This window comes from Channa argus, chromosome 18, assembly GCF_033026475.1.
Source record: "Channa argus isolate prfri chromosome 18, Channa argus male v1.0, whole genome shotgun sequence".
In the NCBI taxonomy this organism is placed as follows: Eukaryota; Metazoa; Chordata; class Actinopteri; order Anabantiformes; family Channidae; genus Channa; species Channa argus.
Genome location: NC_090214.1, coordinates 4,731,135 through 4,743,544, shown reverse-complemented (window position 1 = coordinate 4,743,544; position 12,410 = coordinate 4,731,135). Strand labels below are relative to the sequence as shown.

General features: G+C 40.4%; 1 protein-coding gene across 17 annotated transcripts in view; it reads right to left on the bottom strand.

Moving 5' to 3' along the window:
* The window catches only part of fcho2 (FCH and mu domain containing endocytic adaptor 2), a 42,419-nt gene extending 30,974 nt beyond the window's left edge, over positions 1-11,445 (bottom strand). For 3 of the 17 annotated variants that reach the window (XM_067483950.1, XM_067483953.1, XM_067483959.1), the window contains exons 1-2: positions 11,286-11,444; positions 2,101-2,192 (exon numbers count right to left, since the gene is read on the bottom strand). In XM_067483950.1, the coding sequence (XP_067340051.1) occupies positions 2,101-2,192; positions 11,286-11,318 (125 nt within the window). In that variant the 5' untranslated portion in view covers positions 11,319-11,444. Of the gene's footprint in view, positions 1-2,100; positions 2,193-2,297; positions 2,758-11,285 lie in introns of those variants that run through there. The other 14 variants (XM_067483949.1, XM_067483947.1, XM_067483948.1 and 11 more) reach the window with 10 other exon arrangements.
* Positions 11,446-12,410: the final 965 nt, after the last annotated feature.

The following is a 12,410-nucleotide window of genomic DNA, read 5'->3' as shown; positions in this document are numbered from 1 at the left end:
TATACACACCTGTCAATCAATAAGCTACACGCAGAGAAACACAGACAGACATGTGGATTGGGTTAGTGGTCATGTGGTTTTAGGAAGAATGTACCTTGTACCTGGCACACGTGACACTATAAATGATCTACAGGTAGGAAAATTCACATGCATGGGGTTGAAACCTAAAAAAACCCAGTGGATGTATATTCAGGTATACGTCCACTACTCATAATGTAAAAATAATTTATGAGGTGCTTATTATTGTAAATGTAAAAGATAAAACTTACAATAAAGTATACAATACAAAATGCAATAAACACGGGGAACAGCAATGAGGAGCATGATAAAACTTTAAAAACACTGGAGACTTAAATATAAAAATGTATTAAGTAAGAAGCTTTCATTTATAAATGTCATATTTTTTAATATGACATTTGACACAAGAAGGTTGTGGATTTGTGTCCCCAAGACATCCATGTTAGGTTAACCAGAAATTGTCTGTAGGTATGAATGTGAGGGTGAATGTTGTCTGTGCATGTCTCTGTGCTGGCCTTGACTGGGCACCTAACCATGATGTTCCCTCTCACCCTGTCACAGCTGGGATACGCTCCAGCCCCCCCTACAACTCTAAACCAGATAAGTGGTTGCAGATGATGGATGTTATACACTCTAAAGGAAAAATAACTAAAACAAAAACAAATAAAATGCTTCTCTTTGTATGTATGTACAAATGCTGGGAATTGAATAACACCATGCACAGAGCTGTGTTGCCCACCAGAGGGAGCCACAATGTAGTTTTTCAGAAAGGAAAAAACTGAAATGTCAACTGACAAAATGAAAGTTTGAAGCTATCGTAGAAGCTGGCTCAGTGTGAACACACAAATTATACCCCTAAGCAATTATGGAGAATCTCCACTTTGGCATCTACCTCTGTCATGATTAATTCCAACCATCACACTGCTACAGATAGAGAGTTCTATTTTAAACAGAGTAAAAAGCTAAGGTGATCATTACAACAAAATTAGGACAAACCGTTTAAAGTGAACTAAACTTTAGAAATGATTGAACAGGCAATAGCAAGAATCATTCAGCAACAACTGCATTTTTAAAAGTAAAATTTAATTACTATCATAATAAGAGGCAAAGAAGCACATTTTATTTTTTATATTAATAGAATGTTCCAAGCATCTTTCAGTGAACAATGTTATCTAAAATATTGCATGATAGATCAAAGCAAATGATTGCATTCCTCTACGACAGGTGGATTCCACTGGTACATTTTTATTTATTTAACCTCTTACCGGGAAAAACCTCATTGAGATTAAACCTCATTGAGATTAAACCTCATTGTGTCTTGGCCAAGACAGGCAGCAACACAATTAGTTCCAGACAAACAATAAAACAAACAGTGGTACACCATACATCATGTACCAGGATATAAATACACAGCTCTTACGTTGTGATACTAATATTTATACAGGTGGGAAGAATTTCAAGATAAGTTATTATTATTTTATCATCAACCGGCAGGCACCGAAGGCATGTATGATGTCAAGTTACAGAAGGGCTCAGGTTTAAGCTCCTTTGACAAAGAGCTTACGTTTGCATAAAACATACTATGCATTTTATGGTTAGGTTTCAACATAAATATAGAGACTTATTTTAATGCTGGAACTAGGACTAAAACTTGGCTACTATTCTCAGTTATTTTTCAAGCAAAAACCATGCTGTGAATTTTACTTACATAGTAAGTACTGATTATCTTTACTTAATAAGCTGAACAATTAACAGACACAGTCATTAATAATGAAATCATTACCTGCAACCATAGATAAAACCTAAGCATCATTCAAGTGAATATTAGTAGCAGTCTAAGCTAAGTATTATTATTATTAATACTACTACAAGCACAATACAAGAGCGTAGAGATGCAGTGTTGACTTGAAAATCCACTTGCATACCAAGAAAACCACAAAACAGGAAAGGCATGTCTTCCACTAAACACTCTATAAATGAGGGCAATGAGTAATGGTATACTTCTAGTTAAAGATAGTAACCATGCAGAAGCCCACATATACAGAACAATCATATGAAGTGCATAGGACCTGTGTGTCTTACCTTTCTCTGATGAAGTCTGTCAGCTCCTTGGAGGATATTAGGCCATGCTTCATGTTATGGTAAAGCACATCAAAGCCATTATTTTTGTCCCCCTGCATACCAAAAAGGACCAAAAGGAATGCAGACAGGTCAGTCAGCAGAGCAGCAACCAAGTCTAACAAATAACAAGGATATTGCAGTTGTTGATCACAAATTACAGTGAAGGCTTTTTCAGCAAGTAGCGTTCTCATAGTCTGTATAGCCTCCAGTTGCATGTGCAGCACCCTCTGGTCAACCATACTCATTTTAGCCATTTCTGAGAGTAACAAATGTTTAAAAATGTTTAAATAGTATTAGTAGACACGTCCAAGGTGCAATCGTACAACGCAGAGTAAGAGGTGGCCTGTAAGATGCCTGCCTTTGTTGCTGGAACCACGCTACTGGGTAACGGTGTCCAGTTCCATCGATGCTTTAAAAATGTGAAGGCACCGCTGAATTATTAATCCGAAAGTAGAAATTGGTTTAAGAACCATTAACACCGTTAATTAATTAGTACACTGACAGATGAATTATCTGCAAAAAAAATTAAGTTTCAGTTCATCAAAAAAACAAAAACAAAAAAACAACACAAATCAATATTGAGGAATTTGACGATGCCGACTCAGTGTTCGGAAACCTGTAAACTAGGTCCGCGCAACTTATCGTTTCTGCGTCGCCATTGCGACGTGCGCGTGCGCAATGTTCACGTCACACAACGAGCAACATCCAAAGAAGCAAATCAATGACGCTTCATGTTGTTATTTCGTAGTGAATGATGTGGACCAAAGATAGTGACTGTATCGATAGTACTTTCATTGTGAGTTAACAATCGTATTAAACTACTTTATTTCTCCCTCCGAAGTCAGCTGTTGTGTTGTTGGTGCGCTACAATTAGTTGCAGAATCAGTGTTGTGCATGGAACCGCGACAGAAGCGTTGTAGATTTTTCAGTGAACGGTCGACTGACTATGCAACTAGAGGAAGTGAACGTGAGTGGCCAACACTTTGTTTACCCAATGTGTGTCCCGATAGCGTCGGGTCAGCGACCAGATCTCCTCCCACTTCCCTGGTGAGGCGTTCAAGGACCGTGCAGAGCAAAAGCAATTTGTGATTCAACTAAAAACATGTCCCCAGTCATAGAATGACCAGTGCTTTCCATATCATGCTCTTCAAGTCATCAGTGTAAATGCCAAAGTTTTTTTTTCCAATATTGTGCAGCTCTATTGTTATTGTAAATTTTCACCCAATAATTATCTTATTTAGGGTCGAGCCTGGACTAGCTATTACAGGGCCATAAGCAGGGTACAGTCTGTCTCCAGGCCAACACAGAGAGACCGACACGCAAAGACAATGCTCACATTCACAACCATGGGCAATTTAGAGTCACCAAATAACCCAATGTACATTTGTCTCTGGGAGGAAAAAGGAGTATCCAGGGGAAACCCATGGAAGCACAGAGAGAACATGCAAACTCTACAAAGGCTGGAGCAGCAGGTATATTTGAACTAGTGACCGTCTGTGGGGGTAGTTAACACCACTCCGCAACTGTGCTGCCCCCATACGGACAAACTGAAAATCAAAAACATCAATGGCAGCTTAATCGAGAACGATCATTAGCTGCAGCCAGAAGGACTTCTTACTACCACCTCTAGTGATAGCAATCGTTTTTAGCTGCTTAAATACGCAGACAACACAGTAATTTAGAGATATATAGCCTGGACCGGGGATCAAACCATTGACCCTGTGGTCCACTTAAATGTGGAGAGGAAATCTCTCACTCTGTTACTTAGCCACCTCCTGTACACTGAAAGACCCTGATAACAAATACAATGACCGTATAGAAAGTTGGCCTATGTAGACTGTAGGTACAGTAGAATAATCAATCAGATTATAATACTGTCCTTCAGCTATTTCACCATTGTGCAGTGCTGGTCCAAGCCCGGTAGAAACTGGGGAGGGTTGCGTCAGGAAGGGCATCCGACGTAAAAAACTGTGCCAAATCAACATGCGGACAGTGATCTAAACTCACGGGATAAGCCGAAAGGACAAAAAGAAAAGAAAAGAAAGACTCCAGGTGACCTTTGCTATAATGACATTGATGGGTTTGATTTTAAAATAGGAGTCCCATTTGTTTAGAAAACAGAGGACACTGACACGGACCTGACACCACCTAAACAGTCTTCAGTAAATAATAGTGCAGGTGACAGGGTCAGAGTTGTTATGCACCAATACTGAAAGTTTCCTAAGGGTCGACCCTTATAAGTTAGCATTTTTGACAATGCGTCAATTCAAATCCTACTTAATTCTTCTTCCATTTTCAGAGAAGTAAAGAATCACATTCTTTCCGCATCACCCTCTGTTAGGTCGTTTCGGCAGTTAGGGAGGAAACATGTGAATCATAGCGTGACGCTAGAAAGTGCTCTATTGTCAAAACATGCACAAACTGAGAACTGAAAATCCATAGACAAACGCAAAACTGAATGTAAACATCCCAGATTACAACAATAGCCGGTGAATTAGTGAAACTGACTATAATAGCACGTCGTGTCCTGAGGACCAAACCACTAGTTTTAGGTGTCAAAGATAAATATGGAAACTACTACACTACACCACTATATAAGAGGGTTTCATTCTTGTTCTTGTCTGTTTCTGAACCAATTAAAGTTATTTCCAGATTCCTGGAGCAACCTTATTTCACAGGATTTTGGTGTACAGACTGCAAAAATCACTTCAGCTGTTCAGTGTGGAGTTTTTGCTCATGGCTTAATCATTGTTTGTTCACATTGACAAAAGATAAAAATTTAGGAAGTTTGCGTGAACCTCCAAGCTACATCCAATAAGACAATACGTACAAAGCAAACACAGGCCTACAGGTTACACCAGTGTGCAGACCATTGAGATGTTGTTCCTGATGTAACAAGATTACGGTTTAAAAAAAGAAACAAACTACAATTTAGCTATGTCCCTGCCTTCAGCAAACAGCATGACATAGAAAATACCGCAAGTATTAGATGTCAAGACAGGAAGGTGAAACAGTCCATAACACTCACCTTGTGTAACACTAGAGCTGCCTGAATTATAAGAACAACACTCACAGCTGGCCAATCAAGTCTACAAAACAGGGAAATGACAAGGGCTCCAAACCCAGCAGAGTGGCAACAAGAAGAGCGGCTATTCTGTTAAAATAAACTGTGCTCATGTGGACTGCGACAGCAGCGAATACAAAGAAAAATACTAAAGGCAGAAAAAACAAAGGCAGGAAACAACTCAAGGTGGTTTTACCATTTTGGCATGTAACAATACTGGAATTAATTCTGATACCACAAAGCTGAAGCAGAAGACTGTAAAGATAAATTAACTACAAATCTCTAATAAGATAATAGAACTAAGGCTGAATAACTACATGTACAGGGCAGAGAGAAGTGATAGAGTACCGCACAGTTTCTCAACATCCTCGTCTAGAGAGTGAGTGATGAAAGCCCTGGTCATTGGGATACTGGAAACACACAGATTTAAAAAAAAAGAAGGTGGTGGGAAACGGGAAACACACATTGTGAAATTCCGAAACACTCATTAAAGTGCTAATATTTGGATTTTTAAAAACATGCTGATACACATATCGATCCCAGTTACTTTGAGAAATAGCACAGTGTGCAGCTGGGACTGCATCCTGCAGACTGATAGAGTTCGCAAAATAGAAAGCAAAAGAAGCGAACAGTGACCATATTCAGCCGGTGTCTAGTGGGTCGGACACATCGCTCTATGTTTACACACTACAGAATGCTACTGGATGGAAAATGTACTGTTGTAGTTGTAGTAGTAGTAGTCCAGAAACTAGACAGCTCGTGTCTCAGTTGTACATGTAGTAATGCTTACACTGGAAAGAGTGGTCTCACTCCTAACCTTATTTTGGCGAGCTTAGATGTTAAAAAAGAAAAAAAAAAAGACTGCAGACTTCAATATACAGCATTAAACTATAACTTCAGGTTATACAGGGATATTTAAATGAAAACTACCTGCTCTTTTCCTGGAAAGAAAAATAAATAATTAGACACAGGTCCAGCCTGTTCGTCTAAGCTCCAGCCAACACTGACTAAGAACTGCTGAAAGTTTGAAGATCTCTCACCTGAAGTTATGCTACAGCTTAACATTAATGAAAATGCTTTGACTTTTGCTTAGTCCACTGGTTTCCTAAAGAAAATTTAATGCACATGTTTCTCATAACACCTGTTCACAGACGTAGAAAAACAGAATTTTGTAAAGGCATGACTGCTGTACAGTTCATACAACTTATTCTCGGAGAGTCTTATGTGGTAACTGATAAAATTACATGTAAATAAAAGTTGAGAGCAATCCATGTAGTCTTAGAGTGCACCCAGAAAGTATTCCAAGCCCACATCACATGTACACACATTTTCATGGCCTTTGCAATGACACTCAAAATTAAGCTCTAGTGCAACCTGTTTCCACTGAGACGTTTCTACAACTTGATTGGAGTCCACCTGTGGGAAATTCAGTTGATTGGACATGATTTGGAAAAGCACACACCTGTCTCTACAAGGTCCCACAGTTAACAGTGCATGTCAGAGCACAAACCAAACCATGAAGTCCAAGGAATTGTCTGTAAACGTCCGAGACAGGTTTGTATAGAGGCACAGAAAAATTTCTGCAGCATTGAAAGTCCCAATGAGCACAGTTGCCTCCATCATCCGTAAATGGAAGACGTTTGGAACCATCAGGACTCTTTTCAGAGCGACCTGGCCAGCAAAACTGAGGATTGAGAGAGAAGGGCCTCAGTCAGGGATGTGACCAAGAACCTGATGGTGACTCTGAAAGAGCCCCAGCATTTCTCTGTAGAGAGAGGGGAGAACCAAACAAAATTCTCTGGTCTGATGAATCAAAGATTGAACTCTTTGGCCTTATTGCCAAGTGTCATGTCTGGAGGAAACCAGGCACCGCTCACCATTTGACCAATACCATCCCTACAGTTAAGCATGGTGGTGGCAGCATCATGCTGTGGGGATGTTTTGCAACTGGAAGACTAGTCAGGAACGAGGGAAAGATGAATGCAGCAATATACAGAGACATTCTTGGTGAAAACCTGTTCCAGAGCGCAGTGGACCTCAGACTGGGGCAACGGTTCATCTTTTAACAGGACAATGACCCTAAGCACACAGCCACGATAACAAAGTAGTGGCTACAGGACAACTTTGTGAACGTCCTTGAGTGGCCCAGCCAGAGCCCATAGTTGAACATGATTGAACGTCTCTGGAGAGATCTGAAAATGGCTGTGCACCGACGCTCCCCATTCAACCTGATGGAGCTTGAGAGGTAGTGCAAAGAAGAATAGGAGAAACAGCCCAAAAAGAGGTTTGCCAAGCTTGTAGCATCATACTCAAAAAGACGTGAGGCTGTAATTGGTGCTAAAGGGGCTTCAACAAAGTATCGAGGGAAGGCGGTGAATACTTATGCATGTGATTTTTTTCCCCCCATTTTTTATTTTTAAAACATTTGCAAAGATTTAAAACACACTTCTTGTACGTAGTCATCATGGGGTATTGTTCGTAAAACTTTGAAAAAAAAAAAGATTTTGAAATAAGGCTGTAACATAACAAAATGTGGAAAAAGTCGAGCGCTGGGAAAACTTTCTGGATGCACTGTATATGAAGATATATATTACATCTAGTACATAGATTTCTCGTCATCTCACAGACTTTAAGATCAATACAAGGTTTAAAAAAAGTAGACGGTGGGAACAGGCAGTAGTATAATCCAATGGCTCTGTTCAATCTGCATATTACAGAGCCAGGACTGCAAAACATACCTCAGACTGCATAATGTTTTCTAACACAACAATAACACTGATGTAATTACAGAGTTAAATCAACACAAAAAGAAACTGTTGGCTTGCCGACACCCTTAATCTTAAATACCACCTTAAAAGACAGATAGACAAAACCACAGCGCTGCAGTTTATCATGTACCATCTGCCAGGCAGAAGAGGACAGGAATTCCCTCTCTGTTCAGTACAAAACCTGTTTCAATTTCCTGTGTGTGGAAAATCAAGTGTTTACTGCCTGACAGGCAGTAACAAAACCCATCACATGGAAATAGCCCCTGATGAGAACTGAATGTTATACTGGTGTATTAGCGAGGTTTACCTAAATTCACAAAGTAGCGACTTCCACGTAAAAGTATGTATGCGTTTGCATCACAGCAAATATGTAACCAATTAAGCTATGCTAATTATGCTACTCAGCAAACAGTAGAGAATAAGTGTGCTTCAGATAGTTGGATCACATATGTTTCAACAAGCACATAAGTAAACCAGGAAACATGAGGAATGATTAGGAGGGTACTAGCTGACATAATGACATCTCAGCATATGCATGTTTTTGGTGACGGCAGTAGAAAAATGTATGACTGTAAGCCTTCAAAACACTTTTAGGAGGTTAGCAGAAACTAAAGAAGACTCACTCTCTCCAGACAGGTGGTAGCCTGGTGGAGTCTCTAGACAGCAGGATGACATCTAGGACATGTGACCAGATAAGTCTGGGAGCGGTGCACTGAGCCTTTGCAACTTATCAGACCAACACACATAGTGAACTGTATATATAGTGTGGAACGCACACACAGCCCAGGATTTGTTTGTTCTGGAAACATAAATGATCAGCGCTTATGGTTAAGGACGTGACATCGAGTCTATGGCCACAGCATAAATACCAGAGCAGGCCAGTGTATCACAAACTACGAGTCACTTAACCACCTCTAAATGCAGTGTTGAAGTTTATGAGAGCTACAACACAAGCAGATGATTGGAGAACAAATCTTTTCACACTTACACAACAGAAATGTAACCACTGTTTTACAAGGCCTTCTTCCAAAGACAAAGATGGAAAACACAAAGAGAGCAGCACTTAAGGTTGGGCTGAACTAAGAGGATAACCGAACAGAAATGCAGACCCCCTGCCCACTTCGTCTTCTAACTTGTCTTGCACAGTGAGTTATGTGAGAGCCTACTAGACCACACACACATCTCAAGACACTTGGGGGAAGAAGGCTGTCCTTAGGCTGTTAGCTTTATCAACACTCTTTGCTAATTACTATGCCATTCATCTTTCCCATGACATGTTATAAGCTTTCAGACTCCAAATCAAACAAACGCTCATCACAAATCCAGGGCTATAACAAGAGCATTAGGTCCCACTAACCGCGACCATACTAATCCACTGACTGAAACATTTCAGTGAATGTGGGGACAGTTTCACATACAGCACTTTTGGAATCAAAAACAATGCTCTGTCTCTGGCTCTGGCTCGCTCTCCCACAGACCAGATTGAACTAACCAACTCTCACACATTCAACATAGAAAAAAGGGAAATGCGATTTGCAAATGCATACAGTGAGCGGAAATGCTGCAGCCAGTGACCAACACAGTGGTGAAAGTTGGACAGTGACACAACATAGCAGTGCTATGTCTGGCCGTTAATTCCTAAAGAACTTGTTTATGCGGCTGAGGAGTTGATATGGTGGATATCAAGAGATTCAAGCCAAAATTGCACAGAGGAAAAATTCCAACAAAAAAAGACTCCAGAATAACACAACAGAATGGAATAAACCTACATAGGTGAACTTTTTTTATGTTGCGCAAAAGGGGAATATACAACCAAATAAGAATGTATGTGTGTCTATGTGTGAAGATTTGTAGTCAAGTCAAAGTGAATTGGGTGCATCTTCTAATGCCAAGTGTCTGTGCATGTGTCCTGCATGTAAAACACACAGCTGATCTTTGCCATCACTGGATTCTCTTGTGGCGAACTGCAGGGCACAAAGGGCAGATTGAAGAATCAGGAGTGTCTCAGCTCTTCTCTTTTACCATTTAGTTAATGAAGAAGTCCTCTTTAAAAAAAAAAAAAAAAAAAAAAAAAAGACTTGAATCTGTTCAGAGGACTGTACTCTAAATAATTCAAAATCTTAGCTTAATGTAATTTTTATTAACTATATTAAATTTGAACATCTTTGTAAACAGGATATTCCCCATAGCAGTCACCGCAAGGACCTGAGGTCAAGTGAGGCTCAAACCTATGTCACCGTTTGTGGGTATGAATAGAGCTAATTTCTAGCTGAAGAATTTGTTGACAAATACACGAATATTACAACAGCCTTGCTGTATACTTCATGATGCCAAAGTTTATGTTAATGCATTGAAAATGGAAAGCAAGAACACCTATCTCTCATATTCTGTAATCACATTTACCGTTTGCTCTTATCCATAACGCCTTGATCTCAAACTGAAAAAAAAGTGGTCAACCATTGAAACCACAGCAATTAATAAGTATAAGACGAAAAACAATACATTAAAAAAATCCAAAACGTGGGCCATGATCGCTGCATTGTAACAGCACAGCCTTGGCTCAGAAAAGAAAAAGGTTTTTACTTTTAATAACTTTGTTTTCATTGCTTTAGAAGTCCGGTGAAACCCGGGATGGTAAAGGCAGAAATGATGACTATCAATAACGAAAACAGGCTCTTCAACCTGCTGCAACATAGCCACGTCAAATATTCAGTAAGAGACGAAAGACCTTTAAGCATTTAATGGTCAACATTTTACACCGTGTAACAGTGGTGAGAGCACTCCAGCACTGGCTTTACAAGTTACAAACAGAAGTAAAAATTCTAAGGTAAAGTATGAGCGTCGATTTGTGTTTTAAAGCTGTTCTCTAACTTAAACATCTGGCCTCTCACTGAAACTTTGCTACGGAAGAAAATGACGCGTGCGGCCAGGGACAGTGACTAACGGCCCGAGCGTCCAATAGGATTCATGGATACGACCATAAACGTTTAAAGCAACTTGTGAGACGACCAATCGGCGAACGCGGAGGGTGGACACAGCGAGGCTTCGTGTTAGATGGCTCTACAGAGGCCCAAACCCCCAGGGTGGCAAAATAATAATGTCCGGAGAAAATTAACGTTAGCCGGTGGCCTGCTGTCCAGCGCGTCTGACGACCCGGGAGACCGCCGCTGTAGCGACAGCAAGCCTGTGAAGTGCACGGCAACGCGAATAAGTGATTCCTGGCTGACATGGACATGATAGGGAGGGAACACTGAAGAGAATAATAAGGAATATCACCGGTGTTACCAGCCTGAATTAAGGGAAAAAACACTTACCCAGAAATTCTCTAGGAAGTAGGGCGTTATCATCTTGCGTTATTCCTGTTCACCGCGTCTTAAATTTGTTGTAATGAAACTCTTAAGGCGTAAATCATCCACCTTCCTCCCCCCGCTTCTGTTCTATCTGCCTTTCCCCGTTTTCCTCCTCTCCCCTTTCTTCTCCCTCCCCACCTTCAGACTCCACCTCCGCCCCCCCCCCCCCGTGGTTTCTTTCCGTACATAGGGAGACGTTTGGTGGACGAAACAGCGCCACCAATGGCGGAGGAAGGTATCGGCACTAACGGCGATCCGCTGCTGGGTGAGACGCTGCTTTCAAATGCTCCGCATGAGCTCCTGAACTTGTGTACACAGAAGCTGTAGCGTCCGAAGACGATAAAATATGAATAGGGGAAAATTAGGAACTGAAATTAGTTAAAACAAGTGAAGGAACCCAAGCGTATGTCAGACAGCATTTACGCTGACAGTACCCCATAATACTAAAGGAAATACGGCGTGTAATTCATCAGTTCTTTACATTTTCTGTTAATAATGACTGATGACTCTCACGTTCCCGAGTGGGATTTCGTACGTTAACGCACCTGTGTCTTACAAATACACTCACTGGCCACTTTATTAGGTACACTTGTGCACTCTAATGCGATCCAGTACAGCAGCTTTGCCACGAATTCTACTTTTACAATGTTATAAACGATACATTCCAAGTTGAAACCGTCAGAAAGGTGATAATTGTACTCAGTTTATTATTGAGGTCAGACTGTAGTGCACAATAAGAAGAGGTGGCTCTAAAGTTTTGGCCAACCCGTTTAAAATGAAAAGGGTTATTATGTACTCCAGTATGACTCCACCACTCACTGTGACTTCAATATTAAACACAGAGTAGAATTGTCCCCTGACAGTTTCAACCTAAAAACTGAGAAAATATAACATTGTAAAAGGAGAATTCATGGCAAAGCTGCTCTATTAGATTTTTTTAGAGTTCAATGTTTGTTCTACCTCAGGCCCCATCTATGTTTAGACACTTTTTCTGAGAAACCGTGACATTTTAGCTTTGTGCTCCCAAGACAACGTCTGCATATTTGCATGTGTTGTTTAATTTCACAAGAACATTTTCAAGAAAACTTA